The 24,135-nt window shown below is 51.2% G+C and overlaps 1 protein-coding gene and 1 non-coding gene across 3 annotated transcripts; both read left to right on the top strand.

The window, feature by feature from the left end:
- Nucleotides 1-127: 127 nt before the first annotated feature.
- Trnam-cau (transfer RNA methionine (anticodon CAU)) lies at nucleotides 128-199 on the top strand. Its single transcript has one exon. It is a non-coding gene; the product is annotated as a tRNA-Met (tRNA).
- Nucleotides 200-7,355: 7,156 nt separating this feature from the next.
- Npr1 (natriuretic peptide receptor 1) lies at nucleotides 7,356-23,738 on the top strand. 2 transcript variants are annotated; one of them, XM_057793729.1, is made up of 22 exons: nucleotides 7,356-8,457; nucleotides 9,204-9,403; nucleotides 9,992-10,105; nucleotides 10,473-10,608; nucleotides 10,889-10,980; nucleotides 12,223-12,358; nucleotides 12,538-12,622; nucleotides 13,822-13,942; nucleotides 14,680-14,754; nucleotides 14,925-15,002; nucleotides 15,249-15,353; nucleotides 15,598-15,669; nucleotides 15,766-15,922; nucleotides 16,307-16,462; nucleotides 16,661-16,829; nucleotides 17,400-17,546; nucleotides 17,647-17,770; nucleotides 17,852-17,920; nucleotides 18,322-18,496; nucleotides 18,696-18,794; nucleotides 22,174-22,265; nucleotides 22,391-23,738. In XM_057793729.1, exons 1-22 carry the CDS (start codon nucleotides 7,749-7,751, stop codon nucleotides 22,451-22,453), a joined length of 3,174 nt encoding a protein of 1,057 aa, XP_057649712.1. In that variant the 5' UTR covers nucleotides 7,356-7,748; the 3' UTR covers nucleotides 22,454-23,738. The 2 variants fall into 2 exon arrangements, with proteins under 2 accessions (XP_057649712.1, XP_057649711.1); XM_057793728.1 differs by having other exon boundaries at nucleotides 15,595-15,669.
- Nucleotides 23,739-24,135: the final 397 nt, after the last annotated feature.

Genomic DNA, 24,135 nt, shown 5'->3' with positions numbered 1-24,135 from the left:
CCAACCAATAAGAAGACATAACGGGGATGAGTGCGATTTTCCCCATTGACAATAGGGGGCGTGCGGAATTCGGGCTGTGCACTGAGAAACCTCTTCTATGGTAATAACGAGGACCTGAGTAGTAGGAAGCAGAGTGGCGCAGCGGAAGCGTGCTGGGCCCATAACCCAGAGGTCGATGGATCGAAACCATCCTCTGCTATCTGAGATTACTTTTTTCCCGTGTCATGGACTCTCGCCTTCGTTTTCGTGATAAACTTGCTTTTCTACAATAGGAAACATAATTGCATTTTTCTTCCCCAACTGTTTTTGATTTTAGTTTTTCCAGACAGGGTCTTGCTTGGTCACCCCGGCTTACACAGTACTCGTTAATATAGCCCAAGCTGTCCGCACTCTCCACAATCTTCACGCCCCAGACTCCCAAGTGCCGGCATTTCGGTCGTGTGCCACCTCACCTGAAAACATAACTTTTACCCTATGAAAACACCAGGAAGAATTTAGTTTCATTTACCACAATTTCCTTCGATATTATTGTTATATAATTCCTTTTATTGAAAATTTTTTTCATACATTTTGATCATGTATCTCCCCTCCATCAGTTCCATCCAGATCCTCCCAGCTTCCCTATGTTATGTGATTTCTGACAGGTACTCGTGTATTGTTTACTTTTGTAGGCATGTATTCCTTCCAAGTAGCCTAACCCCACCTTTCAGGTCCGCAAGGCGGCTCAGCAGGTAGAACCTGAGTTCGACTTCGGAGACCGCGTGGTAGGAGAGCGGCGACTTCTGCATTTTGTCCTCCAACCTCGCCACGTGTGCTCTGGGTGTGATGACGCCCATAAAGACAACATGAATACATTTAAAGAAAAGTTTCTCAAAAGGATTATTTTGGCCGAACACTGTGAAACACGCCTTTATCTCCAGCACCTGGACGGCAAGGGTGTGCGAGTTCAAGGGCAGCCTAATAAAGGGTCCACACCAGATAATAAGATACTGTCTCAAACAATAATAGTTTATGACCCCAGAAAGGTAACCATTCTGGATTTCTACTATCGTGGATTAGGCTTGCCTTTAGATTTTTTTTTTTTTTTTTTTAAACTAGGGCTGAAGAGTTGCCTCAGAGCTGGCTCAGCAGTTAAAAGCATGTACTGCTCTTACATGTTCTACAGAGTGAGTTCCAGAACCCATGCCTTGAAATGATGGTGGTGGTGGTGGTGGTGGTGGTGGTGGTGGTGGTGGTGGTGGTGGTGGTGGTGGTGGTGGTGGTGGTGGTGGTGGTGGTGGTGGTGGTGGTGGTGTTTATTTAGGGGCTACAGAGATAGCTCAGCAATCAAAAGCACTTGTTACTCTTGCAGAGGAGGAAAGGGGGTGTCAGTTCCCATCACCCACATAGTGTCTGTACTCTGGTTCCAAAGGTCCAAAGTGGTCTTCTGACCGCCACAGGCATTGGACATGCACGTGGTACACAGACATACATGTAACAAAACCACTCATATACATAGGTAAATCTAAAAACTATTTTTAAGCTGTTGCAAAAAATGTTTATTCATTTTTGTGTGTGCATGATTCGAGGTGGGGGCTGGGGAGAACTGCGCAGCCGTGTCCCACCGGGTCTTCTGGGGAGAACTGCGCAGCCGTGCCCCACCGGGTCTTCTGCTTTCACTTTCCTCCACATAGTCTCTCCATCTACACCTGGGCCTGGAACTTGCTGTGTAGACCAAATTAGCCCAATAGTCATAACTCCTCTAGCTGCAGCCTGACAGATGCTGAAATTACAACCCAGCTTGTGTGATTATACCCAGCTTTGTCTATTATTTTCTTTTAATTTTTAAATTACTATATTTATTTTTCTATACTTTGTGTGTGTGCGCGAGCACGTATGTGCATTAGCCATGGCGTGCTAACGGAATTAGAGGACCACTTGTAGGAGCCGATTCTCTGCTTCCACCCTATAGGTCCTGGAGACTGAACTCAAGGCCTCAAATTCTGCAGCCTTACCTTAGGTCTCTATGGCCCAGCCTGGAGGGGCGGGTGGAGGCGGGGTGGGGGCAGGGCTTCTTGCTTCCTTCACTTGTTCCATGGAGAGATTCTGAATTTGGCATTTTATTTTGTCTTTGTTTTAATTTATTTATTTTTAAGTGCATTGGTATTTTGCCTGCAAGTATGAGCCATCTCTCCTTTTTTGAGCGGGTGCCGTTGTTTGTTTGTTTGTGGGGTGATTGTTTAAATATTTATTTATTTATTTATTTATTTATTATGTATACAATATTCTTTCTGCGTGTATGCCTGAAGGCCAGAAGAGGGCACCAGACCTCATTACAGATGGTTGTGAGCCACCATGTGGTTGCTGGGAATTGAACTCAGGACCTTTGGAAGAGGAGGCAATGCTCTTAACCACTGAGCCATCTCTCCAGCCCCTGTTTTTGTTTTTTTTCAAGATAGAGTTTTTCTATGTAGCCTTGGTTGTCCTGGAAGTCACTCTGTAGATCAGACTGGCCTTGAACTCACAGAGATCCACCTGCCTTTGCTTCCAAGTGCTGTGGGATTAAAGGCGTTAGCTATACCACCCCACAAACGGGCCTTGCTTTTGTTTTCTGATACAGTGTCTCCTAAGTAGCTCTAGTTGGCCGGGAGCTCAGAGATCCACCTCCTCTGCCTCCTAAGTGCTGGGAGTTAAGCATGCACTACCATTCCTAGCATTCTTTGTTCTTCTTGTTTCACCAGACATCTATAAAATAAAACAATAATGCTCAGTACAGTGTTTACCTAATTTTTAGCTTATGTGGGAAAGTGACCAGACCTGGTGTCTCTTCCTGCTCACTTTGCCTCCTAACCTGGGCACCTTGCAGGAGTGCATCTCTGTCCACACGGGCCAAGTGACAAGACCATTGGGGAAGGGGATGACTTCAACATCTCCTTTAGTGAGACAGGCGCTGACAAGCTTGCTAGCAGCAGCCACTGAAGTTTGTAGTGGTGCGTCTCCAGCTTTCCCATCCCGAGCAGTTCGTCACAGGCAAGTGAGATGCTGCCAGCAACTATGCCCAGAACTCCCCGTGGACCATGGGACTGATGACCTTGTCTTGGATGGAATTTACAAGCTAGCTAGCAGGTGCCCAAGCCTTATTTTTCCATACCTTTGTAGGAAACTGGCTCTAGGTCCTATTGCTGCTGCTGAGGTGTCACCTGCCCAGCCAGAGTCCTCACTTAGCCCGCCCCGGGGTTTCCAAAGCCTTCTTTAACCTGACAACTCCACCTTCACTACACTACCCTGCAGAACCCTCAATGTGTCTTCACGATAGACAGTGAGGTCATCTATAACATCAGTCATGAAAACCTCAATGTTGCCAGGTGGTGGTGGCACATGCCTTCAATTCCAGAGGAGGCAGAGGCAGGCGGATTTCTGTGAGTTCAAGGCCAGCCTGGTCTATAGAGTGAGTTCCAGGGCAGCAGGACAGCCAGGACTACACACAAACCATGTCTCAAAAAGAAAGAAAGAAAGAAAGAAAGAAAGAAAGAAAGAAAGAAAGAAAGAAAGAAAGAAAGAAAGAAAGAAAGCTAGCTCAATATGAGTACCCAGCCTGCATTAACCTTACAACCTTTTTTAACCAGAAGGTATCTTCCCGCTCTTTCCATCTTCCTCTCCGAGAGGCAGCTTCACTTCTGCCTCTCTCCCCACTTCTCCGCTTCCCCCCTTCTGTCTGTCTGTCTGTCTCTCTCTCTCTCTTTCTCTCTCTCTCTCTCCCTCTTCTCCCTTCCCCCTTCATAACCCCCTGAATAAATATTCAACTTCACTCCGCAAAAAAAAAAAAGAAGGTATCTTCCCTCTGCTTTGAGGGCTTTCCACCCCACCTCTGCAGCTGCACACGCCCCACCCCCACCCCACCCCCATCCCATGTCTTCTCTGCCCTCCCACTTCTGCAGCTGCACACACCGGCATCTTCTCTGCCCAAAAAGCTTATGAGGAGCAGGTTTCTTTGGTCACCAGTGCTTACCCTGAGCTAGCCAACCAGATAGTAGAAAATGTGACCTCACTACAGTAAACACATGGCTTTGATGCCCGCTGTACCATGGTGATGCAGCACCTGAGGAGGTCAATGCTGCTGTTGCCACCATTAAAGCCATGTTCAGCAAGGAGTTTGTGTTCCCATATCTGATGGCCTCAAGGCTGGCATACGCCTCTCCCAGTGTTACCTGATGGAGACTTGGAACAGCTACAGGGAGCTGTGTGCATGCTGAGGCCTGGGGTCGCAGAATCTACAAGCTTGACCTGCTAAGTGCAAGAGGTACCTTTGTCCACTGGTATGTGGATGAGGGGAGGGAGGAAGGAGGGTCTTTGTAGCAGCATGAGGACACTGCGGCCCTACAGAAACATTACAGGGAAGTGAGAGTGCTGCTGCTGAGGGGGAGGAGGAAGAAGGAGCTGCAGACCTCCTTCCTGGAACTTTACTTCAACCCCTGCTGACAGCTATTAAAAGCTTCCTCATTAGATTATCTTCGCTTATCTTAAAAAAAAATAATAATTCATCCGCGGGTCTGGAGAGATGGCTCAGTGGTTAAACACCACAGGTTGCTCTTCCAAAGGTCCTGAGTTCTATCCCCAGCAACCACATGGTGGCTCACAACCATCTGTAGTGGGATCAGATGCCCTCTTCTGGCATAAAGTTGCACATGCAGAGCACTCAAATAACAAATCAATCAATCATCTGCTGGGCAGTGGTGGTGCACGCCTTTAATCCCAGCAATCAGGAGGCAGAGGCAGGAGGATCTCTGTGAGTTTGAGGTCAGCCTGGTCTACAGAGTGAATTCCAGGACAGCCAGGGAAATCCTGTCTCGAAACAACAAAAAAGTCATCCAACAATTTTAGTGTTTGCAGCTCCAGATTTAGTTCATCATACTGACAGGAGTTCAATAACCTAATGCTGTTTCTAGTCCAGCCGTTTCCTCTGAGCTGCAGCTTCACCAGAAACATAAGGGAGCCTCTATTTGGGTACCTACAGGTACCTGAGATTCAACAACCTTGCTACCATCCACCCAAACCCCTGGAGTTAGCTTCTCAACTAAAGAGGTCACTAGCCCTTAGATCCTTATCTTCCAGAGTCCAGTTGATCCTACTGATGAGCCAGCTTCCATCTCCTATGCACCCCTACAAGTGGGTTCTACTTATCACTGCATAGTAAACACCTTACACCTGTCCCACAAAAGCCTTCCTGATCTCATTTCCTCTGCCCCATTTCCTGCTCAGTCATTCCCACTTCCCAGATCAGAAGTATAAAAACAACTGCTATGACAGCGAGGTAACTATCTAGTAAAATAGGGTGAGTAGAAGCTGTTCCCACTGGCTGTGCGAAGGGATGCAGAGCCCATGCTGCTAGCGTTTTCAATATTTCAGGGAAAGCAGGGGGCTAGAGAAATGGCTCCGTGGTTAAGAGAGCATGCTGCTGTTTCAGAGGACCCGGGTCCAGGTAACAGCACCTGTGTGGGGAGGCTCACAACTGCTTGTAACTCTAGGCCTAAGGCCTCTAAGGGCACTTACACACACACACACACACACACACACGAATGCACGCACACAGGACATACCTCCGGTACTGGCTGGCTGCAGTTCGGGTCCCAGGTGCTGCCTGAAACTCCAGCTCTAGGGGATCCCATGGCTTCTGGCTCACCAGGGCACGTGAACTTCACCCCCACGGATACACCCACCCAGACTTAAAACTTAAGAAAAACTATTAAACGAAAAAACACAAATAGTCATGAACCATCAACTATTTAGATTTTAGAGACAGGGTTTCTCTCTGTAACCCTGGCTATCTTGGAACTCTGTGGGTCAGGGTGGCCTCGAACTATGAGATCTGCCTGCCTCTGCCTCCGAAGTTCTGTGATTAGAGGAATGATCCCCACACACACACACCATCTGGCCATCTGTGTTTTTTAAGCATGGACAAATAAATACTAGAGATACTGAAAGCTTGCCTCCTTAAAACAAGATTCTCCTGACATTTCCTGTCTGGGAAACAGACTTCAACATTTTGCTCTCTCCACACAAAACCCTTTCTTTCCAGGTCAGAGTTATTGGGACCCCTGGAGCTGAATTACAGTTAAGTGTGAGTCACTTACTTTGGTAGCTGGTCCTCTGGAAGGGCAGTACACGGTCTTAACCATTTAGCCATATCTCCAACCCCAAATACCCTTTATCATCCTTTTATCCTTGCTGTTTTTTTTCTCTTTGGAGGTTTTCCTGGCTGCAGCCCAAGTAGAATTAATAGCCCTCATCTTGGTCTCTCAGCACATCACTGTCTTCTTCGCAGTGCTTAAAGTATATTGTACTGTGGTTATTTGTCCTCAGAATTATATATATACATTTTGTCGTCATACCGTCAGCATTTGACTGGCCCTTGACACAGAGGGTCCTCTGGAAATGCTTGCTGACCTTAGGATCCAGTTTAGGCTTGAAGGCTGGCAAAGTTGATGGCGCAATACGGTGAATGAATCCGGATGGCCATTAGAGGGCAGACTAATCCCACGGCGCTTCGGCGCAACGGCCCAGCAGTTTGGTGTCCCCAGACTCCTCGCTCCTTCATTTATTCTTCCCATGTTCATTTCCAACTACAACCTCTCAGGTCCCATTTTAATAATCTTCCACACAAAACACTCACATGAAGTTACAGCTCTTCTCTAACCACCCACTCCCCTCCGCCCCCAACTTTCCATCATTACTTGGGAACTAAAGAGTTAACTCCACCCTCCCACCTGGTCAGCTTGCTCTGTTAATCTGCTCGATCTGGGAGGCCGCGAAGAAGAAAGGGGAGGTTCTCATTGATGGACTGGGTAACCCGGACTCTGGCTCGCCTCCACTAGATTGCCTTTTCCAGAAACCCTCCCAAACTCCCAAAAGCCACACACACACACACACACACACACACACACACACCTTTTCCGGCCAACATTTAAACAAGGCTCTACTTCCCTCTTCCCCAGAAGGAGCCAGGTAGGAGAGGAGACCCCAGGAGGGGCGCCAGGGTCAGGGAACAGCTTCCTTACACCTCCCTCCTTAGCCTTGCTCTCCCCACGGCCTGTGCGCCCCGCCTGCGGAGGGAAACCTCGCACGGAGGCGACAGGCGGGAAGAGGGGTCAGCAATAATCACGCTGACGCCGGGGGTGGGGGCCAGTCGTAGCCTAGACTGGGAGGAAGGAGTTAAAGAGCCGCGATTGGCTCCCTGGGCTTTCTTGTCACCGAATCTGGGAGGGGAGGATTCGCAGCCTGGCTTGGGACCTTGTGGTCCCGTGTGTCGTGCCCCCCTTTCCCCTCCCCCCCCCAACGCTGCCCGCCTCCGGAACGGCCGGAGACTTGAGCCAGCCGGACGCCCCTTCTGGCACACTCTTGGGGCAAGCGCGAGCGCACACTCCCCTTTCCTCGCTGGCTCTCCCTCTCGCCCTGCTCTCCCTAGATCACCCGCTAGCTTGCTCGCTCGCTCGCTCGCTCTCCACCGACTCCCTTCGGGCGCTGCGCTCGCTTCCACCTGCTCCAAGGTGCCCTCCGCTCCCGGACGCGCCCAGCTTAGCGTGTTCACTCGACGGTCCGGCCGTGGCAGCCCCGGCAGGCAGCGTGCCCTCGGGACTGTGGCTACGACCCACCCCCGCCCTCGCTCCCGCTCTGGCTCTGGTGCTCTGGATGTCCGCGACTAGTCCCTGAGCCCGAGGACGGCGAGCAGAACATGGTGACAGCGCAGTCCCGTCGCTGCGCTCGCTGAGGCCATGCCCGGCTCCCGACGCGTCCATCCGCGCCTCCGGGCGCTGCTGCTGCTGCCGCCTCTGCTGCTGCTCCGGGGCGGGCACGCGGGCGACCTGACGGTGGCCGTGGTATTACCGCTGGCCAACACCTCGTACCCGTGGTCGTGGGCGCGCGTGGGGCCGGCCGTGGAACTGGCTCTCGAGAAGGTGAAGGCGCGGCCGGACTTGCTGCCCGGTTGGACGGTCCGCACGGTGCTGGGCAGCAGCGAGAACGCGGCGGGCGTCTGCTCTGACACCGCTGCACCGCTTGCCGCGGTGGACCTCAAGTGGGAGCACAGCCCCGCGATGTTCCTGGGCCCCGGCTGCGTGTACTCCGCTGCCCCAGTGGGGCGCTTTACCGCGCATTGGCGGGTGCCGCTGCTCACCGCTGGCGCCCCGGCTCTGGGCATCGGGGTCAAGGACGAATACGCCCTGACCACTCGCGCGGGGCCCAGCCACGTCAAGCTGGGCGATTTTGTGGCGGCGCTGCATCGACGGCTGGGCTGGGAGCATCAGGCGCTGGTGCTCTATGCAGATCGGCTGGGCGGCGACCGGCCTTGCTTCTTCATAGTGGAGGGGCTGTACATGCGGGTGCGTGAGCGCCTCAACATCACAGTGCATCACCAGGAGTTCGTCGAGGACGACCCCGACCACTACGCCAAGCTGCTGCGGGCCGTGCAGCGCAAGGGCAGAGGTGAGGCGGGCACCCACCCGGACGCCTGGCTCGCGCGGCCTTCTCTCCCGCCTGTCCACGGCCTGGCACTCCTCCCTCCTCTGGGAGTCAGGCATCCTCCTGGCTGATTTCTCTGAAAGTCTTGCCCTACACGACTTTCCTACCTCGGGGTTCCTAGCTCCCTCTCTTATAACCCTTCGGTACCGGGTTTGCATTTCCACCCTCTCCCTCTCCCCCACCCCTTTCCTCCGGTCTCCCTGTGACCTTCCTGCTGCGCGGACTTTTCCTGAGTTAAGCTTTAAGCGCGGAAGGGCCTAGTTCTAGCGCTACTGCATCCTCTGCTTGGTGCCCCGCTCTTCCTCCTGTTTTCACTCTACCCTACCGCGTTCTCTCTCCAGTTTCTATTGCTCCCACGCGAGCTCTCGGGTTCCTTCTCCCGCTGGCCCTTTTCTGATTCCTCCTGCACTCTTGGTCCCCCACCTTCTGTTCCCTCTTCCTCCCACTTCTCCCTCCCTACTCTGCACACCTCCTTTCCCATCTTTCACGTTCCCTTGCCAAGGCCCAGACTGATGGAGAAAGGAGTTGGGGCCATTTAAAGACTACAGACTCAGAATTCCCTTCCTTACAATGCCTGTGTTCATTTGTGTTCGTTCTCTCTCTCTGTGTCTCTCTCTCTGTCTCTCTCTCTCTCTCTGTCTCTCTGTCTCTCTCTCTCCTTCTCCCCTCCCCCGCTCCGTCCCTCCCCCCTCCCCCTCCTTTCTCTCCAGTTATCTATATCTGCAGCTCTCCGGACGCCTTCAGGAACCTGATGCTTCTGGCTGTAGATGCTGGCCTGACTGGGGAGGACTATGTTTTCTTCCACTTGGATGTGTTTGGGCAAAGCCTTCAGGGTACAAAAAGCCCTGCTCCCCAAAAGCCCTGGGAAAGAGGAGATGGGCAGGACAACAGTGCCCGCCAGGCGTTTCACGTGAGTGCTGGGATTTGAAGTCCATGTGTAGGGCTCTGAGTGGTTGACACTTCGTTTCTGGGTGCTATGCCCCTACATGTCTGAAATGATTCCAGAAAACGGGTTTTTGATAGTCAGATAGTTGTGACTACATGGGATTTGAACTACATGAGATTTGGGGTCTTCAGAGCCCGAAGGCTGAGCAGATGACAGAACGGGTCTGAAGCAGGAGGATAGTCAAGACCCATGGACCAGGCAGTTCTTGACTCTTTTCCTCAAGCACAGGGGCCACCCCATAAAAGACCCAGGGTTCAATCTGATCTTTTTGTTTTTTAATATTTATTGTTTATTTTTTTGCTTTTGTTTCTCTATGTATTCCTGGTTGTTGTCCTAAAACTCACTACGTAGACCAGGCTGACCTCAAACTCAGAGATTCTCTTGCTTCTGCCTCCTGGGTGCTAGGATTAAAGGCCTGTGTGCCCCCACACCCAGCCATTCAGTTTGATCTTGACCTAAGCAGAGAGGCTGGTCTGGGAGGTGGGACCCCAGGATACAGGGAGAACTGGAATCAACCCCCAGTACTCTCCCTTTCACTGATCCCTTCCTCAGGCTGCCAAAATCATTTCTTACAAAGAGCCAGATAATCCGGAGTACCTGGAGTTCCTGCAGCAGCTGAAAGTCCTGGCTGACAAGCAGTTCAACTTCACCATAGAGGATGGCCTGGTAGGAGCGGGTCCCGGACCTCCAGTGCGGATCTCTCTGCCATCCTCGTCTTTCATCTCCCTTCTTCCTATTATTTCTGTATCTCTCCTGATGATGGAGGGGCGCAGTGACAAATTCTTGAACCTAAAGCCCTCATCAGGGAAATGGGAATGACATGCCCTGCCCTATCTACCTAGCATGACTCTGAGCAGGGGGCCATGGTAGATGCCAAAGGATCTTTTCAGCAGTCATTTCTCTGTGGAATATGCTTGCTGTCTGTGTTCTCTCCTGAAATCCCAGTACCACCCTCCAGTTTCCTACCTACGGCACTATTGTCCCTCTGTGCACTGTAACCATCGCCCTGTCTGAGCTCTGCTTGCTTCTACAGGAGAATATCATCCCAGCGTCCTTCCATGATGGGCTCCTGCTCTATGTCCAGGCAGTGACAGAGACTTTGGCACAGGGGGGAGCCATCACTGATGGGGAGGACATCACTCAGCGGATGTGGAACCGGAGCTTCCAAGGTCAGGGCCTAGAATAAGCTGGAATGGGCTGCTTTGGGGGTGGGAGTGAGAGTGATCCCCAGGTGGCTCAGCAGGAGACCACAAAATGCCTGTTATCCAGCCAGATCTCCTAAATTCCATGAAATTCTGTGTGCCATATCTGCCATTCTTATGGCCATATGGGTGCCTTTTCCTCATTATGTACATACCGATGTCTGTGTCTACATCTCTGTCTCTATGCGGGGGGGGGGGGGGGTTTGGGATGAAGAGAGGCATCTCCGAACCTCCCCTATGTCCCTAGGTGTGACAGGATACCTGAAAATCGATAGCAATGGAGATCGGGAGACCGACTTCTCCCTCTGGGATATGGATCCAGAAACAGGCACCTTCAGAGTAAGTTCATGCGTGCACCAAGAAGACAGTGCCAGGCAAGAATGGTGTCTCATCCTCCTACCCCTGTAAATGGAAGTGGAGTTTTGTCCTGTCTCAACTGCCTGGTCCCAAATAACTGACTCAGAGGCTAAATATGAATTATGAATGTTCAGCCAGTAGCTCGGGCTTGTTACTAAGTAGCTCTTACATTTAAATTAACCCATTTCTATTAATCTATGTATTGCCATGTAAAAACCTTGTGCCACCACACCTGGCTTCTACCTCATTCTTGTTTTTTGTTTGTTTGTTTTGATAGGGTTTCTCTGTGTAACAGTCCTGGCTGTCCTGGAACTCGCTTTGTAGTCCAGGCTGGCCTTGAACTCACAGAGATCCTCCTGCCTCTGCAATGTATTGCCACATGGTTCATAACTTTACCTATCCTCTACCATCTTGCTTCTTGGGCAGCTTGCTGGTGTCTCTTTCAACTCTGCCCTTCTTCATCCCAGTCCTCAGTTTGATTGTCCTGCCTACCTTTATCCTGCCCTGCTATAGGCCAAACAGCTTTATCATTAACCAGAGACAGTAATACATATTCACAGAGTACAGAAAGGTGATCCACAGCACACACATGCCCTACCCCTGCCAGGTATCTGCTTGTTCTTTGGACAGCTATGAGAGTACTGGATAAGGCAGGCTCAACTCCTCAGTCTGGGGAACAACCCAGATGATCAGGATGCACAGGCTTGCCCGCTCAGGGAACCTCAGGTCTGAGAGGTAACCCAGAGTCCTTCCCTTGAGGAGTTCCTAAGACAGTTGGGACCCATCCTAGCAGAGACAGTCACTCAGGGCCAAAAGAATAGGTATGTGTAGCTGTGTAAATGCAGCAGCGACAGGGAAGGACAGAGGTTCAAAGACACCAAGAATCAGATCTACCAGGGAAGGCCACCTGGAGGAGACATGCAGGGATGAGGCTGGAAGTAGAAACTGTGCTGTTTCTGTCTTGCAACCAATGCCAGCCCCCTGAGTATAGAGTTGGGGTTTCCAGTGGGATTTCCTATGGATACGTCTCTACAAAGCCTTTTAGTGTTCAAGCTTTAGCCTCTTTTGCCTTGGGCATGGATTTAAAGACTCTCAGGATAGTCACAGCAGGAACCTGGTGAGTAGTTGGCAGCCTAGACGCAGGTCCTGGAAACAGAGATTGGCAAGCAGGAGGCAAGATGGCACAGGAGACTACAGGCTCTCAGCATTCCTGATCTTCCTCAGGTCGTCCTGAACTATAATGGGACCTCCCAGGAGCTGATGGCTGTGTCAGACCGCAAATTATACTGGCCCTTGGGATACCCACCTCCTGACATCCCAAAATGTGGCTTTGACAATGAGGACCCTGCCTGCAACCGAGGTGACTGGCCCATGCTTCCAAAGTCCCGTTGTCAAGCCACTGCCTCCTCCCAGGGAGCTAGAGGCTCCTTCCCACCCGATGTCACCTCCCTTCATCTGTCATCACAGCAGACTAGTAGACAGTCCCCCCTCCTGTTGTCTAACACCAGTCTCTCTTCTACAACTCGGACCCTCCCACAGACCACTTTTCCACCCTGGAGGTCCTGGCTCTGGTGGGCAGCCTCTCTCTGGTTAGCTTTCTGATTGTGTCCTTCTTCATATACAGGTAAGTTATGGGCTAGGGGTGCTAAGTGAGACTGGGGAGACTTGGGAGCACAGAGAAGAGAGCAGGAGAGCAGGTCTGGGAGGGAGCCTCATGTGGGAAGAGAATATTTATTTCATTCCCTCCGGGAGGAGGCAGAAGCTCCGGAGTGGAGTCTGGAAAGCATGGACCAGTCAGGTTGGTTCAGGCTGGGCTATAGCTACAAAGCCATATCTAGGAAGCTCAGGGGAACAGAGAAGTTGAGGGTGACATCATAGCAGAGGAGATGTGGATGTAGAAATAGCATCCCTTGCTGAGGCCAGGTGGAAAGCAGCAGTTCAAAACCTCCAGGTAGCCGGGCGGTGGTGGCGCACGCCTTTAATCCCAGCACTCGGGAGGCAGAGGCAGGCGGATCTCTGGGAGTTTGAGGCCAGCCTGGTCTACAAGAGCTAGTTCCAGGACAGGCATCAAAGCTACAGAGAAACCCTGTCTCGAAAAATAAAAATAAAAAAAACCTCCAGGTATGGGCACAAAGTAGTTGGTCCTGCTGGTGAACCCTGCTATGAGCTAGGTGCTGACCCTGAGCTGGAAAAGCAGGGTGAGGGAGCCCACCCCTGTCCTGCAGTGCAGGTGGAAATGGAAGTTCAGAGCACACTAAGGAGACAGGAAGAGAGGGAGGAGAACAGTGCTGATACACATCCTGTGGACCAGGCACTTCATCCTTGTGATAATTGAGAATGAAGGAGCCGGGCAGTGGTGGCACACACTTTAATCCCAGCATTTGGGAGGTAGAGGCAGGCGGAGCTCTGTGAGTCTGAGGCCAGCCTGGTCTACAGAGGGAGTTCCAGGACAGCCATGACTACACAGAGAAACCCTGTCTCAAAAAAAACAAACAAAAAATGAAGAATGAAGTAGAAGCCGGGTGGTGGTAGTACACGCTTTAATCCCAGCATTTAGGAGGCAGAGGCAGGTAGATTTCCATGAGTTCAAGGCCAGCCTGATCTACAGAGTGAGTTCTAGGACAGCTAGGGCTACTTAGTGAGACCCTGTCTCAAAAAGGAAAAAAAAAAAAACAAAAAACAAAAAAAACCCTGAAGTGCCTGTGAGGTGAATTTCCCTCAGGCCCCCAGGCCTTACCATGCTCAGCTCAGCACCCAGAATGTCCCAGGGCTCTGAGGGGCTGCTGAGCAGCCAAGGGCTCAGGTGCAGACTTCATATCTCAGGAAGATGCAGTTGGAGAAGGAGCTGGCCTCAGAGTTGTGGCGGGTGCGCTGGGAGGACCTGCAGCCCAGCAGCCTGGAGAGGCACCTTCGGAGCACGGGCAGCCGGCTGACTCTGAGCGGGGTAAGAACACTGTTGTCTCTGGAGGGTGGAGATATCTAAGTAGCAGGGCAATGCCTGAGGAGTAAGTAGAAGGTGGGTCTAAGCCAGATGAGGTGGCTCATGCCTGGACCCAGGACTTGGGAAGTTAAGACAGGAAGATTGCTGCAGGTCTGAGGCTAGCCTGTGCTACATACAGAATGAGACCCTGTCTTAGAAAACCAAAACTCAAGCTGGGTAGTGGCGGCACATGCTTTTAATTTCCGGACTGGAGAGGCAGAGGCAGGCAGATCTCTATGAGTTCAAGGCCAGCCTGTTCCACAGAGTGAGTTCCAGGACAGCCTGGGCTACATGAAGAAACCCTGTCTCAAAAAAATTAATGAATTAATTAATCAGTTAATAATAATAAAAGCAAAACCACACAAAAGAACAAGACTACTCCCAGCTCAGCCTTCACTTGCTTACTCTGACACTGTCTCAGATGAGGATTGCAGCTACAGCCTACCTGACAAGGCTGCTTCAAAGGTCAAAGCTAAGGGTCCAAGTAAATACACAGCTATGATCCTAATATACTCCTTAAAGGAGGTGAAGGCTAGCCTGGGAGGCTGAGGCAGTAGCACTGCTAGGAGTTCCGGGTAGCCTGGGCTAAAGAGTGATACCCTATCTCAGGAGGTTGACACAGATATGGGCAGCGTGACAGAACTTCCAGGGTACAGACTGGCCCCTGAGCTGACTACACACTCTTCTGTTCACTTCCACAGCGAGGCTCCAATTATGGCTCCCTGCTGACCACAGAGGGCCAGTTCCAAGTCTTTGCCAAGACAGCATACTACAAAGTAAGTCTGGGGAAAGATTGCTGATCCTGGGGACCCGGGTGGAGTAAGAGATGGTTCTGAGGTGGGGTAGCAGAGGACAAGGGTGGTCCCAGGGGCAGGGGTGGGCTTTCAGAAGGAGCTGGGTGTTTTAGGGTCATACCCTGCATGACAAGTCTCCATTTCTTGCTCAGGGCAACCTCGTGGCTGTGAAACGTGTCAACCGGAAACGCATTGAGTTAACACGAAAAGTCCTGTTTGAACTTAAGCATGTAATGTAGGGGGTGAGGCCGTGACCTGGGAAGGGAACCCTGGGTACTCCAGGAGAGTGGAGGGATCTGTAGACCTGGGATGGGAGTCTTGTGGGTAGGAAGAGGGGGATCAGTCATAACCCGAGAGACTGCTGGGTCCTCACAGGTGCACAGCCTGGAGGATAAGAGGTTAGGGAGCAAGCGCATGTGAACATATGACTTGAGGAACAAGCAAAGCCAGGGCCTTGATGCTGCCCCTACCTGCAGATGCGAGATGTGCAGAATGAACACTTGACCAGGTTTGTGGGTGCCTGTACCGACCCCCCCAACATCTGTATCCTCACAGAGTACTGTCCCCGTGGGAGCCTACAGGTGAGTGGAACCGGGGGGAAGGGGTCGGGCAGTGGCAGAACACTTGGCTCTTATCCCACTGACCATATGGGCCCAGACAGATCTTTTTCTGGCTTTTCTTGGCCCTCTCTGTTGGGAGTTGGGGGCAGGCATGGTGATGGCACTAGAGTAAAATCCAAGTGTTCTGTTATACCAGTTTATGCCAGTAGTTCCCTTGTACCCTCCTCCTACACCCAGGGGGTTCTGACTCTTGCTGCCCCAGCAGGACATTCTAGAGAATGAGAGCATAACTCTGGACTGGATGTTTCGGTACTCGCTCACCAATGACATTGTCAAGGTGAGTTCACGGGAGCTCACTGGATACCAGGCAAGGGCTGAGCATGGTTGGAAGTCACACTCATGCCCAAGCCCTCTGCCTTCCTAAATTTCCCAGGGGATGCTCTTTCTACACAATGGGGCCATTTGTTCCCATGGGAACCTCAAGTCATCCAACTGCGTGGTAGATGGGCGCTTCGTGTTAAAGATCACAGACTATGGGCTCGAGAGCTTCAGAGACCCGGAGCCTGAGCAAGGACACACCCTCTTTGCCAGTGAGCCTGACTCTTACCCCTAGGCTTTTGCTGCCCGCACAGCCCAGAAACAACTGAGGCCTAGGCTATGTTTGGCTTGGGTCCACCTCACCTCAAGGCTCAACCTTCATTGGTTAAAGAGGTCAGATTAGTTCCCCGGCTTTCAGTGCTGTGCAGTGTCCACAGGAGCCCTAGCCGCTGCCTCGTTCCCAGCTGACCTTAAACTGTATGACCCTTTCTTTTCTCGGTATTATCAGACCATGCTGTCTTACTTTTATTATTGCATTTATTACCCATGAGATGCAATATTCATTTGCTAGTTTTTCTTCTCCTATCAGAATGTAAAGTGCCTTATCCCTTAGCTTTGGGGCCCCCCTTCTCTGACTCCTCACTTCTGATCCATAGAGAAATTGTGGACCGCACCTGAACTCCTGCGGATGGCTTCGCCGCCTGCCCGTGGCTCCCAAGCCGGTGATGTGTACAGCTTTGGTATCATCCTTCAGGAGATCGCCCTCAGGAGTGGGGTCTTCCATGTGGAAGGTTTAGACCTCAGCCCGAAAGGTGAGGCTCACGTGGCCTGTGCGCCCAGAGAGGGAAGCCCTGCAAACACCCCTACCCTACCTTCTGGAGTGGGGCACCAACCACCATCCTTCGCTCCGTGGCTGCTGAGACCAGTCCACTCTGTGCTCAGGTCCGGACTTGTCCCAGCTGCCCCCAGCTGGTGATGCCACTCCTCAGCGCCTACCGCTTCCCACACAGAGATCATCGAGCGTGTGACTCGGGGTGAGCAGCCCCCATTCCGACCCTCCATGACTCTGCAAAGTCATCTGGAGGAACTGGGGCAGCTGATGCAGCGGTGCTGGGCAGAGGACCCACAGGAGCGGCCACCCTTCCAGCAGATCCGCCTGGCGCTACGCAAATTTAACAAGTTAGTGGTCTTTTCCCGCCACACTGTCTCCGGTGGCAGAGGGAGCCCACCGCAGCCCACCACAGCCCCACAGGCATCTGCATGTGTAGCATGGCTGACCCCATAGCACTCTACAGCTCTTTCCTCTGCCAATACCCACGCCCCACACCCTTCCTGCCCGCAGCCCTATACTGACCCCCGGACTTATGATAAATAGGAGTGCATGGACCAGATGCCCCAGCCTCTTTCCACCTCCCCACTTAGTCTCAATCCTAATCAAAAGCTCCGACTGCAGCCCTTCTGTCTCCCTCTTCCAGTAGGCCCACGGTAGCCTAGTTCTCCCAGACGTGTCTCTCCTGCCTGTGTGCCCATCTCTGTCCTCAGCTCATCCTGTCTCGCTTCCTTTCCACCTCTCCAACTCACTTGTGTTCAATAAGAATAAATAAGATATCCAGCTGGGCTCGGAGGCAGGCGGATGTCTGTGAGTTCGAGGCCAGCCTGATCTACATGGCAAGTTCCAGGACAACTAGGACCCTGACTCAAAGGGTCATCTCATCTCATCTGTGTCCCCACGTGCCCCACGACCCTCAGGGAGAATAGCAGCAACATTCTGGACAACCTACTGTCGCGCATGGAGCAGTACGCCAACAACCTGGAGGAACTAGTAGAGGAGAGAACTCAGGCTTACCTGGAGGAGAAGCGCAAAGCCGAGGCCTTGCTCTACCAGATTCTGCCCCAGTGAGTGCTGGGCTGTGGGGCACTGACATGCGCGGGCACGCACACAGTCACGTAGCCCAGCCCCCCACCTCACCTCTGGTCACCTGCACTTCCCCCTCAGCTCCGTGGCTGAGCAGCTGAAGAGAGGCGAGACCGTCCAGGCTGAGGCCTTCGACAGTGTCACCATCTACTTTAGTGACATCGTGGGCTTTACAGCCCTCTCAGCAGAAAGCACACCCATGCAGGTGAGTGGGGGTTAGTAGTCCCTATTTGTCCCTGGTGGGAGCCCACGTTCCCCATTCCTCTCAGCTTCCCTTGCCTTCCAGGTGGTGACCCTGCTCAATGATCTGTACACCTGCTTTGATGCTGTCATCGACAACTTTGATGTGTACAAGGTGAGGCTGTGAAGGGGTACAGGAAGGACGTGGACAGAGTCAGAAGAATGTTTAAATGAAAAAAAAAAGGATAGGCAGTGGTCATGCCTTTAATCCCCACACCAGGGAGCATAGCTGAGGCAAGCTGATCTCTGTGAGTTCGAGGCCAGCCTGGTCTACAGAGCGAGTTCCAAGGCAGCCAGAGCTACACAGAGAAACCATGTCTTGAAAAACCAAAAGGAAACAATGACCAAGGACATGGGCGAAGAGACACAGGGGGCCCAGGAACAGACGGAGAAACGGGGGATGGAAGATGGGTACAGTGACGGGCGGGCTGATAGGGACAGAATGAGGGATGCTGCTGGTTTGGCAGGCCCACAAGCATAGTACTCCGGTCCTTCACGCTCATGCCACCCCCACAGGTGGAGACCATTGGTGATGCTTACATGGTGGTGTCAGGGCTCCCTGTACGGAATGGACAGCTCCACGCCCGAGAGGTGGCCCGAATGGCACTTGCTCTCCTAGATGCTGTACGTTCCTTCCGCATCCGCCACAGGCCTCAGGAGCAGCTGCGCTTGCGCATTGGCATCCACACAGGTCAGACTCTGGACAACGTCTAGAGTCAGATCCGGGAGGCTAAACTAGGGAACAAGCAGTTGTCTCTGTGTCTAGTCCCCTTATCCCCTGCCTCTCCTTACACATCCTGGGCCACATAGCCCAACTCCTACCTCTTCTGGAGTGCCCAGCTACCTCCTCTAACATCCCTGGGTTCTGTTCGCTTCTTTTCCCTTCCCAGGCCCTGTGTGTGCTGGTGTTGTAGGGCTGAAGATGCCCCGATACTGTCTCTTTGGAGACACAGTCAATACTGCTTCAAGAATGGAGTCCAATGGGGAAGGTAGGAAGCCCCGCCTCCCCCCCCCCCCCCAGAAGGAATGAGAAGGGCAGCTGGCCAAGGCATCCTGCTACTTATGCCTACATAGTTTCTCAGCTAGCTCCCTGCCTTCTCTCCTCCTACACTGCCTTCTCATAACACACATATCCCCCACATTGTAAATCTAGACTACACACAGACACACACACACACAGAGGATTGTAAATGCACTAAGCCCACTTTACCTATGAACATCATAGCTTAGTTAAGTTCCTGAATTGTTTTCAAGACACCTTCATTAACTGAGCAACACACTCTAACCCAATCCCTTCCCCCCGGGCGTGCTATTAGAGCTTTAACAAATGCTAACATACCTAACACTGAGGTATGTGATATAAGATATTTATATTCTTTGTTTTAATGTGGATCTCATTAAGTTGCTCAGACTAATCTTGAACTTATAATTCTCTTGCTGTAGTCTCCAGATAGCTGGGATTACAGGCCTCAGCCACCAGCCTAGAAAACAGAGTTTATTTTATAATAATAAAATATTGAATGTACTCATGCACCCACAAAGATAGGTGTTTTGCTCAGTGGGTTAAGGTGCTTGCTGGCCAAGCCTGATGACCTGAGGTTGATCCCTGAGACCCACATGGCACCAGGGGAGAATGGATTCCCACAAGTTGTCCTCTGACGGCCATATAAATACCCACACACATATGTACACATATGATAGAAGAATAAGGCCAGGCAGTGGTGACACACACCTTTCTAGCACTTGAGAGGCAGAGGCAGGTGGATCTCTGTGAGTTCTACGCCAGCCTGGTCCACAGAGTAAGTTCCAGGATAGACAAAGTTACACAGAGAAACCATATCTCAAAAACACCAAAAAAAAAAAAAAAAAAAAAGTAAGTAAAAACCACAATGTGCCAGGAGTGTTGGAGCACATCTTTAGTCCCAGTACTCAGGTAGCAGAGACAGGCAGATCTCTGAATTCAAGGCCAGTCTGATCTACACAGTGAGTCAGGACAGTCAGAGCTACCTAGTGAAACCCTACTTGAAAACAAAAAAAGCAAACACACACACACATAATGGTCAAAAATGTCCTCTCCACCCACAATACATAAATAAATGTAATTTAAAATTTAAAGACTTTTGCCGGGCGGTGGTGGTGCACGCCTTTAATCCCAGCACTTGGGAGGCAGAGGCAGGCGGATCTCTGTGAGTTCGAGACCAGCCTGGTCTACAAGAGCTAGTTCCAGGACAGGCTCCAAAACCACAGAGAAACCCTGTCCCGAAAAACCAAAAAAAAAAAAAAAAATTAAAGACTTTTGAGAAAATGCAGTATAAAATGCCAAGCACGTAACTGTCATTCATCTTTCCTGGGCCTCAGCTACTTCTCCATATAGTATTCCTGTTTGTGAGTTGTAAAAGACTTAGCACACTCTGGGGAGGTAGTAGGCAGCTAACAAATGCTTGTTTCCACCCTCCCCTTGCTCTTGCCTCCTGTTTCCTCTATTTCTGTCTGCTAGGTGGTCGTTTGAAATAGTACCTCAAGTTGCCACAGCTGACTTAAACTCCTGATCCACCCATCCGCCAGCCCTTTCCAGAGCGCTGAGGTCACAGGATTGTGTCCCGCCAGCCCTTACCAGAGCGCTGAGGTCACAGGATTGTGTCCCGTTTGTTCACTTCCTTTTTAATTTATATGCATTGGTGTTTTGCCTGCATCTATATCTGATGACAGTGTCAGATCCCCTGAAACAGGAATTACAAACAGTTGCAAACTGCCATGTGGGTGCTGGGAATTGAACCCAGATCCTCTGAAAGAGCAGCCAGTGTTCTTAACTGCTGAGCTGTCTCTCCAGCCCCTGGGTCCGGTTTTGAAGCAACCACCAGGCTGCGTGAGCTCAGAAGGCCATGTGACCCTCACCTGAGCCTCGTGGTAGGAAACCTGCCCCCAAAGCCCAGAGAACTGTTCAGCTGATAACGTTTGCACCTGTATTTGGGGCTGAGGAGGGAAGAATCCTCTCTTAGATAATTTTTCACAGAGCTCATGCTCAGAAGTGGGTCAGCGACACCGGATAGCACAGACATAGGTCAGAGTGGCTTTAGAACAAATGTGGGATAGTGGGTGGCCATTGACCTCCCAGACAGCTTGAGCAGACCTCCTGCTATCAAGAGAGTATTGACCCCTGCAGGTGGTGCATTCCTATAATCCCAGCAGGAGGAAGGCTATGGCAGAAGGATTCCAAGTTTCAGGCTAGCCTTGTCTACAGAGTGAAACTATGCTTCACAAAATGTGTGTGAAGGGGTGTAGGGTATCTAGAGAGATGGCTCACTGGGAGGACTTGAGTTTGATCCCCAGATGGACATTAGAGCATGTAACCCCAGCACTACCAGGAGAGACAAAACCAGGCAGATTCCTGGAGTTCACTGCCTGCCAAGCCTAGCCCACACAGGGATCACCACAGTGAGGCTCAGACTCAGTGAGTCCCTGTGTCAAACATTAAAGTGGGGAGTGGTAGGAAATTCAAAATTCCCCTCTGCCTCCAGGTGTGTACATTCACACACACACACACACACACACACACACACACACGGTATTTAATCAAGTAACTGATCACAACAGCTAAGGTAGTGTTTCCTAAGTGCCACGCTGTGTCCGGATACTTTGTGAATGTTTTGCTTATTTGCAGTGATGAGTGGGGCTGACTCCTCATACAGCAGCCACGCTTTGAAATGAGCACTGTCGCTGGTAGCCTTTTATGGACATGTTTATCTCAGTTACCTGAGGAGTCCAAGCTAAGTTAGAGCAGCATCTGCAGTCTGGGTTCGTCCCCAATGCTGTGCGCACCCTCAGGAGCTGGTTGGGTCTCAAAAGCAGTGCTGAGTGACAGTTTTCCACCGTCGCAAAGATGCTCTGTAACCTGTAGGTACAGTGTTTTAGCCTTGAGTCTCGTCTGCCAATTGATGGCATTAAGAGCTAGCCAGTGAGCTGAGGTATAACTTAGTCCTTAGAGGCTGGTCTAGCAGCAGAAAGCCCTAGGCTCCATCCCTGACACCACATACACCAGCCTTAGTGTTAGCCAGTCATTCCAGCTCTTGGAACGAGGAGGCAGGAAGATCAGGAGGTAAAAGTCAACTGAAGTAACAAAATCTTATCTCAAAAGAGAGGTGAAGAGGGCTTGAGGGCTTGGGAGGGCCAGAGTGATGGCTCAGCAGTTAAGAGCACAGACTGATCTTGCGGAGAACCCAGATTATGTGGGCACAGTCTACAGAGACAGTCTAGGGCTTCCTGAACTAAAGGGAGCAATTGCTATTCGGCCCACATGTGCGGTCTTACCTGCCTGCACCCTCCTGCCCCCACCCCTGGCACTCACTTCCTCCACCCCGACCTCTCCAGCCCTCAAGATCCACTTGTCTTCTGAGACCAAGGCTGTGCTGGAGGAGTTCGATGGCTTTGAGCTGGAGCTTCGAGGGGATGTGGAAATGAAGGTAGAAAGGAATCGCCTTAGATCCCAGAGGGTCCCAAGGCCACTCCCATACTTAAACTTTTCAAGCGACTAGGGCAAAAGTGGCGGTGCCTTTCCCTACCCGGCCTTCTCTTTTATTTCTTCCAGGGCAAAGGCAAGGTTCGGACCTATTGGCTCCTGGGGGAGCGGGGGTGTAGCATAAGAGGCTGACCTACCTGCTGTCCCTCCCATCACCTCCCTTTCGTGTGCTGGAGATGACGGAGGCACCCAGCTTCCACCTCTCCCACGGCGACCCAAGCACAGTCACCAGATGTGACCTCTGGGAGGATGAAGAGGGTGGGGCCTGGAGAGGCCTACTGGAGCTGTGGGGCTGACTGAAGCATGCGGCCACTCCCAGGGGCACACTTGTACCCTGTCCCGGCCCTTACTCACCGCCCGGGTTGGGAAGGTGATTCCTTCTCTCCCTCAACTTCGCGCCACTGTAGCTTTTAGAGGGAGGGAAAATGCCACATGAGGGGACCAGACAAAGAGGCTCAAGGACTTTGCAGGAGGTGAGCGGTCGGTCACGTGTCACAGATACTCCCGTCACTCCCACTCCACCCCACAGACCTTGGACACAGTGCATTGAGGAGAAGAATGCCTTGCTTCTCCTATGAGCAAAAAACATTAAAGTCTTTCTTCCTGTGCACAGCGTCTTCTTGGGTTGCTGGGAAACGGCCATGTTCTTTCTCTACCCTCTGCTTCCGAAAGAGTTCCCTTCAACTTTGTTTCCTTGTTGTTGTTGTTGTTGTTGTTACAAACTTTACACATTTAATTGAAGGGACCTCGGAATTTCCAATTCTGAGCAGTGCTAAAATTTTAAGAGTCACAACTAACATTTGTTTATGTGACTTGTGTCTCTGGCCTTGTTAAAAATTAAAACAAAAGGAGGCAGGCCTAATCCTAGCTACTTACTGAAGCTGACACAGGAACATCAAGGGTTCAAAGCCAACCAGGGCTGTAAAATTACTTCAAGTCCAGTCTGGGCAACTTAATGAGCTCATCTTAAAAAAAAAAAAAAAATACACTGCCCTAGGATGTTGGCTCACACTTATAATCTCAATATTTTGGAGGCCGAAACAGGATGATTGTTAAGAGTATAAGGCTACCCTGGGCTATATTCCAAGCCAGCCAGAGACCCAGTCTCAAAAAAATTAAAGAGGCTGAGTGTGTGCTTCCCTAAGGTGCATCAAACTCTGAGTTCAGTCTTAGAGGTAGAGGTAGGAAGATCAGAAGTTCTAGGTCATTATTCTTGGTCACATTGTGAGTTCAAGTTCAGCTTGAGCTACTGAGGTTGTCTTTTAAAAAAAAATCCAAGTAAAATATTGAGATATCTCAGTGGTAGAAGGCTTGCCCAGCATGCACAAAGCCCTATGTCAGTTCCCTGTATCCCTAAAAAAACAAACAAAAAAAAAAACAAGCCCTTATTTATTCATGTATTTGACTTCATAATAAACCCTATATGTGTGTCTCTGTGTGTTTCAAGACAGTTTCTCTGTGTAACTTTTGGCTGTTCTAGAACTCACTCTGTAGACCAGGTTGGCCTCAAACTCACAGAGATCTGCCTGCCTCTGCCTCCCGAGTGGAATTACAGACGTGCCCCACCACTGCCAGCCATGTGTGTGTGTGTGTGTGTGTGTGTGTGTGTTTGTACTATTTTACAAGGGCATTCTTGGCTTTGATTTTGGCTTTTTCAAGACAGGGCTTTTGTGTATCCCTGGCTGTCCTGAACTTCAATTTGTAGATGAGGCTGGTATCAAACTCACAGAGATCCATCGGCCTCTGCCTCCCGAGTGCTGGGATCAAAGGCCTGCGCCACCACCACCACCGGCTTATTTTTTTGAGACAGGACA

This window comes from Chionomys nivalis, chromosome 18 (genome assembly GCF_950005125.1).
Source record: "Chionomys nivalis chromosome 18, mChiNiv1.1, whole genome shotgun sequence".
In the NCBI taxonomy this organism is placed as follows: domain Eukaryota; kingdom Metazoa; phylum Chordata; class Mammalia; order Rodentia; family Cricetidae; genus Chionomys; species Chionomys nivalis.
This window is presented reverse-complemented; position numbering and strand designations above follow the sequence as displayed.